Source organism: Bactrocera neohumeralis, chromosome 3, assembly GCF_024586455.1.
Source record: "Bactrocera neohumeralis isolate Rockhampton chromosome 3, APGP_CSIRO_Bneo_wtdbg2-racon-allhic-juicebox.fasta_v2, whole genome shotgun sequence".
NCBI lineage: Eukaryota > Metazoa > Arthropoda > Insecta > Diptera > Tephritidae > Bactrocera > Bactrocera neohumeralis.
In genome coordinates, this window is record NC_065920.1 from 17,935,376 (window position 1) to 17,949,217 (window position 13,842).

Genomic DNA, 13,842 nt, shown 5'->3' on the forward strand with positions numbered 1-13,842 from the left:
TCTCACTGGCATCATTTTGAAGAAATATGGACCGGTGATTTTACCGGCAATTCTTCAGGTTGCTCTTCGTCTCAAATGTGGCAATTTTATTTGTTTACATACAGTATGGTATTGAGCCAGAAATGCACCTCGTCGCTGAACAAAATTTGGCTCGAAAACGTCGGATCATCTTGGAACTTTTCAAGAACCCATAGAGCGAAGCGATGTCGCTTAGGAAGATCGAGTGGGTTCAGTTCTTTCAAAAGCTGTATTTTGAAAGCTGTATGAACAAAAATAGTCTGACACCTTTACATGACTAACGTCAAAAAAAGGCTATTGAAAAAAGTACCTGTACTTGGCTCACCCGTTACAAATAATTCAAAGTAATTTCTTCATCACATGTATTATTTTTATTTTCGATATTTTTTATTACAATGATTGTAATATGATTACAAATTTAATTTGTATATACTAACTAATGTTTCGCTGAGTTAAATTCTTCCGGAATTGTATCAAAAATGTTATCAAGACTTTTTGAAAGTACTACACCCCTTCCACCATTTTACCATGCAGCTCCATTAGACCCTGTAGGAATAAAATAAATAGTTGCTATAGAGATTTATTTATTTTTTGTTATTATATACACTTTTATATAACTATTTAATATGAATCTAGAATGGCGTAAACGCTGAGATATTATGGGGTTTTAGTTTATTGTACTAAACCCAAGGTTTTTTAATTGTTTTGATCAGAATTCTAAATGCCTATTAAAAGTCTCCAACTTGCTAGCATCCGAAAAATACGACTTTTTTTTATTAAAAGTTAGATCAAAATGATAATAGCCATAACATATCAACCATACTGCATATACCATACAGCGTCTACCAATAGTGATGACGTGTTTTTGACAGCTCATGACGGATCTATTTGTTTGTTCAAACCATTTCTGCCTTAATGGGCTCGTCAACAAAACCCTCGTTTGGTTCAGAAAACGCAATTGCATCCTTCAATTGGGGAATCGGGTTCACCATCTCCTGATGATATACTTTCACTGGCATTCAACATTTCCCTTATACCGAGTTTCTGATGAGTGCTCTCAGAGAGCAGGAGTGCAAGTCGAGTAGAAAATCGTTCGGCATCGCACCTTTTTTCTGTTTGTTGACGTGCGTTTTTTGCTGTACAAAGGCGGGTGCATATCTTGGCTGCAACAAGACAGTGGTCCGAGTCGATGTTAGGACCTCGAAGCGTACGCACGTTTAAAATACTGTGCAAAATACCGTGTCACAACATGTTCGATCTGGTTGGTGGCTTTTCGATCCGGAGACAGCCAGGTAGCTCGATGAATTTTCTTAAACCTCTTCGTATTATTAAAACTCCTCAGCCTTATAACAAATGTTTAAAAAGAGCAAATTGTGGAGACCTCAACTAATTATTTTGAGAAAATATCAATAGCCACTTACTAAACGGGGTACCGTTGAAAATATTCTGCTCTAGTTTAAAATCTTAAACAACCTCTGGCAATATTTGTGATATAAGTACTATATTCCATTTATATAGAAGAGCCTAACCAGAATATTGAGATGGATACCATGGTAAACTTCGCTGTTGAGTTTCTACTTAAAAGGGAACCTTTCTTTGAGACATTGGGGGTAATTCTTGCACATAACTTCTTTTTTTCAATTGATAAATCTTTCATAATTCCAGTAACTCAAAATTAGTTCATTGTAAAGAAAATACATACACATGGGAACCATAATACTTGAGTGTTATTAGCTGGATCAATTCATTGCACGTTTAACTCAGCTTCCTCGCCAATCATTTTTTCATGTACATCTCGTAGTATACCCTGGTATTTTGAAAATATACATACATACATATATGAAAAAAATTTTAATATATTTTGCAACTAGAACAAATAACTTTAAAAATTAGTGGCAACTTGCGACTATTGGATTACTATACAGAGCACTATTGTATTTTGGTATTTTGGATAAAAAATGTGCTCTCAAAAGAGATTGCTATGTTAGAAAGCATTTTACAAGCCTCAAAAAACCAACACTAACTACCTTTAATAATTTAGAAGTTATATTTTTTTTACCAGACACCATTATTTGTAAAAAAGTGAACCAACACCAAACCAGTTTTCCCCATTTCAAGCAAATAGAAATTAAACATCTTAATTTAAACACCAGATCGGCAGATACTTGAGATCAGCAACGCTGAGTCATTCTATAATACAGCCAAGCCATACGAACCATATACATAAAAAATGTATGTGCAAAAAATTATCGTATCAATATTTTACCTTAAAATACTTCACCGTCTTGACCCTCAACTCCAGCGTGGCATCCTCGTCGCACAGCATCAACGTATTGGGATGTTGCTGGAAGGCACTCACCGTCCACATATGATTTACACCCTCCTCGATTGCCTTGTACAAGGCGAATGCTTTGTGCGCACCCGTAATCAATATCATCACTTCCTTCGAATCCATCACGGTACCGACACCCACAGTTAGCGCCTGTTTGGGCACCTTACTCATATCATTATCGAAGAAGCGCGCATTTGCCTCTAATGTGTCCTGTGCCAATGTTTTCACACGTGTACGTGAGACCAACGAACTGCCAGGTTCGTTAAAGGCTATATGTCCGTCCGGTCCGATACCACCGATGAAGAGCTCTACACCACCCGCCTCCCGTATCATTGTCTCGAATTGTTGGCATTCGGCGAGTAAGTCCTTGGCATTGCCGTCTAAAATGTGCGCATTCTTCGGATCGATATTGATGTGTTTGAAGAAGTTGTTCCACATGAAGTAGTGATAACTTTCGGGGTGATCACGTGGTATGCCTACGAAAAATATAACAAAATTAGTAGTAGTCTCTAGTAGTCAAATTATCTAAGCTCATTTATGTAGTTGTTGACATTTACTCACCTACATATTCGTCCATATTGAACGTTTTCACAAACTCGAAGGACACTTTGCCGGCTTTGTGGAATTCAATCAGTTTCTTATACATGCCAAGTGGCGTGCTTCCGGTGGGTAGACCCAAAACGAAGTATCTGTAATTTGAGAAACCAAACGTATACTTATTAGTTCCTTTTTGTCAGCCTTCTATAGTCTTTTTATTGAAACTTTTTATCACAAGGAAGTTCACTTAAAGTGGAATTCGGTCTATTGATATAGACTAAATATCCAAACGTGTAAAAAAATATTGGGTTTCGTAAAAATCTACGGCATTTCTCATTCATTTTAGTTTGAGACCTCTTTGTTTCAAGACACTAAGATACGTCCGCTATAACTTCAAGACCGACCAAGATACACAATAAATAATTATTGTCAGCCCCCTCTGCTTGTAAATCCATAATAAATGCTATTACGGAAGGACCCTATGATTCGATAGTGGTATTGTTTTGACCCTCAAAACAAGTATTGAGGGAGTGTTTTCTTTAAAGGCAATTCTATTTAAAGCAAGGTTTCCTGTCTCATCCTGTCTAAGCATGACGTAGTTTATGAACGACTTTCCGGTTATCCAGTATTTCAATCGTTTTTGCTTGTGATCGCTCATGTCTATACTGCATCGTCGAGTTTGTAATGGTCAATTTGGATACAATCGATCAGAATGTTAGTCTTCTAAGACCTTACCCGATTAAACCGAGCTTTACCCAAGCTGACTTATATCACATGGTGCTTAAGTCATGTCTCTGCTTTTCTCTATCATTTAATCTTTGTTAATTTCCTCTTTTAGTACTACTAGGCAAGTTTGTTAAATAATTCGGCAAAGATACTCACTTGTTCGGGCCGGGCTTAAAGTCATTAATGCGTTTCATCACATATTTGGCTGCCCAAACTCCAACTGAGTCGGCAGTATCCAAGATCACCAATTTCATCTTAAGTTACTGTAAATAAGAGAAAGTTTAATGAATTTTATAATCAAATAATAGTTTCGCTTTCGAAATAGATAATTAATTTCAGGTTGTGGCAACACTGTTCTCAAAAATTATGTAAACCAAAACTGAAAATACATATCTTGAACTTTTAGTTTGAGAATTGAAATGCGTCTAACCAGAAGTCGCCATGAAATAACTTGCGTTTATTTTGAAGCGTGTGAAGCGTGGTAGAAAGTGGGCGGATATCAAAAAAGTTCACACAATAAACACGAATAAATATGTTTCTATATCGAAAGAACATTCTTTGACATTTATTTTTTGAAGATTATCTCTTTCTAATGTTGGCCGCGGCTACGTCTCAGATGGTCCATTCGTTGAGTCCAATTTTCGATGACTCGTTCGAGCATTTCGACTGGTAACTGGCGAATGACAAGCGTGATGTTTTGCTCCAAGGTCTGAATCGAAGCGGTATTGTCCGCATAGACTTTAGACTTCTAACAGGAAAAAGTCTAACATTGTGATATCGCACGATCTTGTTGGTCAAACGGTCGACCTAAACATTAAACTATCTGCTCACTGAAGTAGTGCCGTCTTGTTGAAACCAAATGTCGACGAGATCACGAACTTCAGTTTGAGGTATCAAATGGTCAGTTATCGTGGCGCAACTTGTTGCGAATAGTACGCTCGATAGGCCGATCATGTTGACCATAAGTTGAGCGAAGCTTATCTTTGGCAGGAAAAAAATCGGGGTCCGTTTTTTTTACTATATCTCGACTGTCTTAGGAACGGGTACGGATTATGGTCTTATTTCATGGTAGAGAATAAATCACTCAGTTTTTGAGATCTCGATCTGAAATTGTGCACATATCCTTTTCTCCCAAAGGGGCTGCTTATTTGTTGGAAATGCTGATATTGGACAACTATAGGATATAGCTGCCATATAAACTAGACGATCAAATTGTAAGGAAAACTTTACATTCATGATCTATTATCCAAGGCAACGCTACAATCTCCGAACATATTATTTAGATCCGAGCGCTATGGCATAAAACTGTCATAAAAACTGACTGATCAAAATTCACATAAAGATCTTTTAATATCCTTTTATGCTTTAAGAACTTTACTCATAAAACGTATTATAGCCTCGTTGCCAGCGAAGTTTTGAATTTGAAAATTCTTTAGTGAAAAATAGGCTTTAATTTACCGAAAATTCATTATTTTTTAATAAATGTTTATTTGTTGATTGATATGGCAGCTTTGATTTTAATCTTTCACTCTACAACATTGGCAGAATGCAAAGCAAATTCTCATATGCAGAAAGCCGAGAGCCAAAACCGCCAGCTACAAGTGGTTGGCGGTCGGTTCGGTGGTTCGGCAAATGATAAGCTCAGAGATACTTGCATGTACATACTTACATATATATTAAAATAGTATATACATATGTATATGTACATATGTATATATTTTCATGTATATAAATGCATATTTGCAGTTTCTCGCGTGTAAACAAAAAATATTACATACATGTGTATGTATTTAGGTATGTATGTATGTACATATATTGCTTTGTGATTAATTCAACACCCATAGCCGATGCTGTGGTATTAATAAATTTTAATCAAAAAGGAGTTAAATACAAAATACACGAGTTTTTTCACTGTTATCAATATTGCCCTCATTGATACACGATAATAATTTAAGTACTTGAATAAATTTATAAATTTATGTGCGTGCGCACATACACACATGCATATATACATACATATGTATGCATATGAAAGTATGTATGTTTGTTATATGGACTTTGCAAGTCAAGAGCGTCAAGGTAATTGACCTTTTTCGTTGTAGAATGTCACAGACAACTCACAAGTAAAAAACACCAGCTGGTGATGACAACTGGACGTCGCATTTACATGCATGTATAAATACATGCTATACATATGTATGTACATATGTATGTACATATAAACGTAATGTGAAGATAAAATTTTTTTTGACGATTCCAGACTGTTTCACCATTTTTCGGCTTAAACATTTAATATACATACATACATATGTATGTATTTATGTACATGTATTTATTATTGTTGTTGGCACTTCGTACTTTTTATAGATTCTAAATACACGGCAGTATATGGTATTTATGTATGTCTATGGCAGGTTACGTTTCTTCGAAATGAACACTTTTGGTTTGTTTTCGTGAAAATTTCAAACTAAATTTTCGCAACTAGCTTAGCTATTTTCTTTTTTTTTTTTGAGTTGCAAAACAAGTTTATTGTTTTTGTTTGTTCTAAAATTTTAACAACCGCACTCTTTACTACTGTTGTGCTCAGTGCGAACACAAATTATACTCTAAGAGCCGATTGGCGTCGAAGCTTAACAAACTTACCGAATGCAATGAGCTTACATACATACATATCTATATATAAATATGCCACCGCAAAGCAACCGGCAAGTAAATTATATTTTCTCCTATATACATTTGTATGTATATGTGAAGGTACCACTAGGGTGATCGTATCCATAAATTATTAATAATATGTATTAATAACGAAAAATAATAAAAAGTTTGATCGAACTCAGTAAGAAATTTCATGGTCTCTATTTTGTCACAAATAAGGCACATAGTATTTCGATATCATTTTCGCTTTAACTTTCTTCAACAGATGAGGATTCGTGCAACAAATCTAATAAATAAAAAATTCAAAATAGTTTATATTGTCTGATCATCTGATCAAATTAAATGCGGATCGCTTTTTAATGTATGTAAATCTCTATTGTCGGCTTCAAAATAGGCTTACCAAGCTAGTCATTGATTAATTAAATTTTACATACACTTGTTATAAGACTGACTGGGATGGCCCTCGTGGGTTTCCTCGGGTAAAAAACAGCCTTTTTTCAAAATTTTTTTTCTCATATAAAAATTTAAATATTTTATTAGAATTTTATGTTGTTACAAACATACCCTCTTAACAAAGAAAATCTGAAATTTTCGGAAAAAATATTTTAAACTAAAAAATTGCGAAGCCATTTCCGGTGACCCCTCGGAAAAAAGTTGCGCCCGCGTTGGCTGGATAACTCCTTACATTATCATCTAAAGTAAAAAATACGTCTTTTAGTTTAGTATCTACGAAACTGTTCCTCGGATCAACTTGAAAATTTAGGACAATATTCTGAAAGTGTTGTAGAATTTAATAAGACAATAATTCGATTTTTTGAAAGCCGTAAACCTATGTAACCCCTTATTACAAATCTCTATTGTCGGCTTCAAAAGAGGATTCTTTTGAGCTAATACCAGCTAGTCATTGATTGATCCAATTTTTCATGCGCTTGTTATAAGGCTCGACTAGTATGACGCTCAGGGTCTTCAGCGAATTTTTTCGTTTTTCGGTTTTGGTTCATTTTTTAGAGCCTCTTTTGCTAGACTGTTGGATAGTTTCGACGATATATTCATAAGCGCACGTCTCGTTACAAATAATGATGCATCTGTTGAGTGTAGGGGCTTCAGGTATGTTGTCAAGCATCTCTTTTGTGATCTCTACTCGGCGCCGTTGTTGCCAAAGATGCAAGTCTTTTGGTACGAGTACCCAGGAAAAGATTCTTTAACTTTTTTATGGTCATAATTTGAGGTGGATGAAGGAATCGATTGAGGCAAGGTATATAACATAGTCTAATCTTTGGTCTAACCATAAGAGGATATATTGCTCCTTCAACGTTTCGTTAAAGTGAAACTTTGAGACATTCAAAATAGACGTGTCTTTTGAACTTAGTCTCCTCATTTGAGTGAAATATTTTTCCAGTTAGCAGTTTTTGAGTGACACCCTGATGGTTGAGGGACTAATTCTTAGCGTAATCCGTTGAATCTGAGCCACGGATCAGAAGTTGAAGGAGCCGTAGAGTATCTTGGCGAAAGAAAAAAGAAAGCTTTGACTTTGTCACCGTTAGACAGGAATACATTTTTTGGTTAGGATTTTTTCCTTGTCTCTCTCAGATCAAAGACTGTAGAAGTAATTATTTTTTAAATACCCACACTTGCATATATAGTCAAGCATCTTCTCCTGTTTTTGCCGGTGCAACTGATATATCAGTATCATGTTTTGTTCCGATATTTTTACCGGTTTACAATGGTTCTTCTAATAATATTTCCACGAAGAGCTCGATATCCCTAATATGAGCTCCAAACTTTATAAATACTATCATATATGGATATAGGGGTCCTGCTTGTGGTAAACAGAGTCTAACATGTGAGAAACAAAGGCTACCCTCTTTGTGTTATTAGCGAATTGTTCTTCAACCAGCTGATAGGCGATAAAAGACCTAAATATGTACATATATTGCGGTCGTTCTTTTATCTCTAAAGTGTAATTCCTCACAATACCATAATATTGTTGTTGTTGTAGTAGCGTTAAAAATTTTCCGATAAATTTATAGAAAGCTGTCGAGAAAGCAGTCCTAAAACAAACAAAAGTCCGTGGTAATGTTGAACGTTGACTATCTTGGGGACGCATTTTTCATCGAAAAAATTTAATCAGCGACTACTTCAGATTATGAGCTTAACACATTTTTCAGATATAAAACGCACGAAAGATAAGGAAGCTAGTAGCTCTGGTTCCATAAATTTACTTTCAATTGTGAAATTTCCGTCTAAACTTGAGCGTTATCAGTGATTGTAAATTCAATCGTTCCCACGGCAGGACTGTCAGCTCCACAGAATTGTGCCGCTACAACAACAACAGCAGCAAAATTGTAAAATCAAGTAATGAAAGCTATGATAAATACCCAACACAGTATTTAGGGAATGATTTACGGTCATACTAAAACAACAGTACTTTCTAATTCCGTCAATTGACTCTGCGCATGCATTGCATGTGCAAATCCAAGCACCTTGTTGCTGTAACAGCATAAACATATCCTAAACAATGTTGTGTAGCTTTTTTGGATTGAGACTTACCTTTATAAATCAGCGCTTCCTCAGCCTCCGTTTAGATGACCAAAATTAGCGACGCCTAAACGCACAAACTTGTTATACTCCGAACCAATAAATGAAAACACATGTTTTTTTATATTTTCTTTTATTAAAATATTGATTGACATTTTTATATTTTTATTTTTATACGAACACAGGGAGAAACAGAAATTTTAATTGTTGTAAAAAAATTTGTATAAATTTATCCTTTGCAAATACAAGTCGGAACGCATTTTGCATATTATAAAATTATTGAATGGCCATAAAGTCAATTATAATATTTAAATTGAATATAATTAAATTAAATTACTTTGTTTAATTCTAAAACATAGACGTAATAATGTAAACCGTTATTGTTAAGGGAACAATATGTTTTGTTGAACTTTTCGGAATATCCTAAAAGCGCGTAGAACTTTCAAAACGAAAGTGCAAACCGTTTCAATTTTTGATGGTAATTTTCTTTTTTTCTTTCCTTTTCTTTTGGTAAAATGGTTGGGCGTTTGAGCGTGAAGTAACACAAATTAAATAATCTTTACTGATTTTAAGTGTGAAATATGGAAATACAATGCGCGAAAAAGCTTTGATAACAATTTATTTGTGAAAAAAATATTTACGTATTTATTAATTGATAATTGTAGCTTTAATTTTGAAAATTAATCAATTAAAAAATTAAATTAACTGCGTCAGGAACGCTGACGTAGACGCTTGGAGCCGCTAATATATTGCAAGAAATTAATTTTTTTCAGTTTTTTTTACAAAAAAAAGTAATAAATAATTATTGGTCGCTTGCTTAAGCGACACTTCCTTCTAAGTCAATGATGTCTTACATGCATAGCGCTTAAATTTCACAAATGCTACACATATTAGACGCCATTAAATACCTAATTCTTTTAGCTACCTCCTATTGTATATTTTTTTCGCCACTTCAAACTTCGTTCACCTTCCAAAATTTTCTGCTTGATTTTAGGTATTAAAATATGCAGTTAATATTATTATGTTTTTTCGTTTCTTTCAAAGAAAAGAACGTGTGTTATATTATTTGTTGCGAAATTTTCGAGTCTTTTTTTGTTTTGTGTGTCTATTTTGTATTTGTACCTCAATGTTCCAAACATCCAGAAACTATAACCATAAATTTGTACATTTTTAAAGCAAGAAAAAAATAAATAAATTTATACTGTTAGTAATTATGGCAGAAAAGCATGTGCGCTTTCCTTGTACTCTTTGATTGATTTTATGATTCAGTTCGAATTACAGTGAACGCTAATGCACACACACCACACATAACAGATATGGAATAAATATGTGTTTGCTTTCTCTTAACACAACAGTGCACGTTTTTGTTGATTTTTTTCAAGCCTTTATTTTTTTGCAAGCTCAAATTGTTCAAAATTAATGCCACAATATTTAAGTAATTCAAATATATATGTATGTATGTGTAAAAAAAACGGTTACAATTAGCGCAATTAAACTAGGACCTAGATGCTGGCGATACTATAGCATAATGTTAAAAAAAATAGAAATATATGTATGTATGTATGTAGTTATGAGAGAAATTAAAGAACGGCAATTATATTTGAAAATTCCAAACATATGAATGGTGGCAAGCAGAGTTGAGTAGTTTTTAGCGTCAGCGCACATGACACGCGTGACTGCATGTATATATGCAAGTGTGTGTATGCGAATTTAATTGCATATTGTATCTATGTACTTGTGTGCTGCTGCAGGAGTTTTTCGGTTAGACATGGTTGTGATTGTTGTTGTTATTGTTTTTTACTTTTTAATTCTTGGTCTGCGCTCGCTTGAAGCCTTTACTTTTGAAATGTTTTTCAACCAGTTAAAGAACATTAAAAATATATATTTATATAGTAATCTTTTGTAGTAATTTTATATATTAGGAGTTAATTTGTTCTGCACACCTACATGTTTACATTAAACGACACTTTTCATCTCCCTGCTGCGGATCACCTTGCTGATGATATAGTTCCTCATTACCGACACCATCCACTGTTGATACGCCCAAACGGCTGCCATAGGAGCGATGACGTGATGCGTGCTTCACAATTGTGCGTTTTACGCGTTCTGAGCCGGCCACTTCCTCACCATCACCATTGAACAGTGATGTCTTCATATTGTCGCCAACGAACCATTTTTGTGTTTTCATCACAATATTTGCTGGCGGTTCGTGTGTCGCACCAGCATCGGAAGACCATACAGTTATCACTGCACCGGCATCAACTTTGACGGTACGATGAAACTTGAAAGCGGTTTCATTACTACCTGCGGTACGTATCAGTTGCCAACCGCCGATTTGTACCTCCTTGTTACCTTTATTGTGCAATTTCACGTATTTACCCTCCGCATCGACATCGGCAATTTCAATATCGCCTTTTGCGCTGCCAGTTACAAAATATTCAGATTGACTAAGGTCCTCGGACTCATCGACGACGGTGCGTTTTCTTTTCAGCGGCACTGTGGAGGCGCCACGTGATGGTGTCTTGCGTATAGGGGTAGCACGGGTGCCGCGTAAACTTTGACTAAACGAACCGGATGTAGTGGACGAATGTGGTGTAATGTTGAGACGTGACTCTTCGCCACACAGCAGTTTATCGTAAGCGGCAATTTCCAAATCTAGCGATACCTGTAGAGGATTAAAAGTTAGCATTTATCTCTAAATATGGAAAACTGCAGTAAATTACCTTGATATCCATTAAATCTTGGTACTCCTGCAATTGTTGTGCCATTTCATCGCGCAAGCGCTGTAATTCTGCCTCCAAATTCGATATATCCGCATTGTGACGTGCACGTTCGCGATCCAACAATTGCTCCAACTCGCGTATGCGCGCCGTTAGCGCTGCGTTGGTCGACTCCAACTCACCAATGCGTGAGTTTAGCGCATCTATGCGTGTACGTGTTGTGCGCAATTCTTCGATAGCGTTTGCAGCTGCATTGGAATTGCGATTGGCTGCCGATTGTAGATTTTTCATTTTTTGTTCATACAGCAATTCTATCTCTTCGCGATTAGCGCGCATTTGACCTTCATATTGTTCACGCAATTCTTGTAGCGATTGTTGCAATTTGGCTTCGTATTGTTCGACCAAACGTCCGTCAATTTCACTAATTTCCACCTGGCGACGGGTGCGTGTTTCATTCATTTCCTGCACGTGTATCTGGTCTTTGAATGTCAACTCTTCGCGTAGACTTTGTACATTATTTTCTAGATCGACGCGTGCTAATGTCTCTTCTTCCAAGAGTTTGCGAGCCTCCTCCAATTGTTTGCGCAAGCGTTCCAGCTCTTTGACAGCCTCATTCAATTCATCGACAGCCTTTTTGCGATCTGCATTAGCGGCACTATACTTATTACTCAAATCAGCAGCGCGTGACTCATACATGCGGGCATTTCCTAAAATTTAACAAAATATTATAATATCGACATTCCATTAGTGGTTCACAAAAACTCAAATTGATAAGCAGAAATGAGTTGCTACAGTTACTATATAGATAAATTCATGACTTGCACATACCTTCAGCGAAAGTACAATCTTTTGTTTTCTTATCTAATTTAGCCTTCAGCTCCTCATTCTCATCCCACAGACGCTTAGTATCGATTTCCAATTTTGCTTTTTCGCGTGCAGTTTCATCCAGCAAACGTCTCGCATCACTCAATTCGTTTTCATACATCGATTTGATATTGGTAGCCTCACGGGTGACAGTATCACGCGTCGTTTGCACCTCAATTGAGAGGCGGGCATTTTCAGTTTCCAAATTACGTACACGATCAATGTAGCAGGCCAAACGATCATTAAGATTCTGCAACTCTGCCTTTTCTTGTAGACGCGAATGTCGCGTAGGACTTAATGGGCTGGCAGAGCGATTAGCACCAGGAATTATCGGGGTTGATGTTCCACCCGGCTGCGGTTGGGGTGTGGCGGTTCCGGCGCGTTTCGATTTAGTAGCCATCGTTTACAATTCTCGATCTGCAATCTAAAATTTCAAAATCAATATATATATGCATGTACAGATGTATATGTAGATAGAAATATTCAAGTTTACACATTCATCTATTTGTACATTAAATATTTTGCCGGTACTATGGGTACATGTAACATATACTTATGTATATAGAGGATATTTAAAGCTGGTAATGAGAGTTGCCAATTAAACGAATTCCGCGACCCGTGGTTTGTAAAAATATGCTTGCTTAGTTTTTTAAATACACAGAAATATGGTACATAAATATAAATGTATATTGTTTCTCAAACACATGTAGATTTATTTCTTTCGATTAACAAGTTACAACATTTTTATTATTTTTGTTAATATTACATTAAATAGAAAACTACTAAACTAATGTTTATATATAAAACAGCAAATCTTACATAAAACACAATTTCCAAAATTTCTATTTTTAGTATTCTTGTATGTAAACAAATTCACTGAAGTTATTTAACGAAAACACCAAACAAAATTTCACAATATCACGTTAAGTCTGGCAGCCCAGGGAGAACGTGACCCCTTAAAAAACTTACGCGCCGATTTTCTATTCTCGTCACGGCGACTGTACTAAATCCCCCTGTCCTAACTTATGCGTACGCCTATCACACTAATCTCAGTGACCTTTCTTTTAGTCTAAATTCGGATATCAGGGCCCTGCATTTAAGCATTATAATACTTTTGGATATATTTCTATTTATATTGTGCAAACGATTCTTTCAATTTTCAGGCATGCAAACCGCCATTGCTATACTTTCTCCACGCCACCATATTCCTCAGCAAATATGTTTAATTAGCTGCACAAATTTATATTATATTCAACCGCATACCACTTAAAATATATTCACAAATTACTCAATACATATTCTGTAATACGCACCAAATATTTAATATAAGTTAATTTATTTGTTTTATTAAAAAATTAACAACGTTCACTAGCAAACGCACTTTAATCGTCACAAAATTACACTTCGTTGTTGGAGGTTATACAGAATTATACTGAACTGTCAGTTACGATA

The 13,842-nt window shown here is 35.6% G+C and overlaps 2 protein-coding genes across 3 annotated transcripts; both read right to left on the minus strand.

Annotated features, from left to right (window-relative positions):
* Positions 1-366: 366 nt before the first annotated feature.
* On the minus strand, positions 367-6,223 carry LOC126752475 (glucosamine-6-phosphate isomerase). Of its 2 annotated transcripts, XM_050463291.1 has the most exons (6): positions 5,972-6,223; positions 3,770-3,876; positions 2,912-3,039; positions 2,285-2,826; positions 1,721-1,825; positions 367-564 (listed from the first exon to the last, which is right to left on the minus strand). In XM_050463291.1, exons 2-5 carry the CDS (start codon positions 3,865-3,867, stop codon positions 1,763-1,765), a joined length of 831 nt encoding a protein of 276 aa, XP_050319248.1. In that variant the 5' UTR covers positions 3,868-3,876; positions 5,972-6,223; the 3' UTR covers positions 367-564; positions 1,721-1,762. The 2 variants fall into 2 exon arrangements, with proteins under 2 accessions (XP_050319248.1, XP_050319249.1); XM_050463292.1 differs by lacking the exon at positions 1,721-1,825 and having other exon boundaries at positions 5,972-6,222.
* Positions 6,224-9,868: 3,645 nt separating this feature from the next.
* LOC126752465 (lamin Dm0) lies at positions 9,869-13,819 on the minus strand. The gene is made up of 4 exons (XM_050463278.1): positions 13,704-13,819; positions 12,355-12,814; positions 11,530-12,233; positions 9,869-11,471 (listed from the first exon to the last, which is right to left on the minus strand). The coding sequence occupies exons 2-4, from the start codon at positions 12,788-12,790 to the stop codon at positions 10,758-10,760; spliced, it is 1,854 nt and encodes a 617-aa protein (XP_050319235.1). The 5' UTR covers positions 12,791-12,814; positions 13,704-13,819; the 3' UTR covers positions 9,869-10,757.
* Between the last annotated feature and the right edge of the window lie 23 nt (positions 13,820-13,842).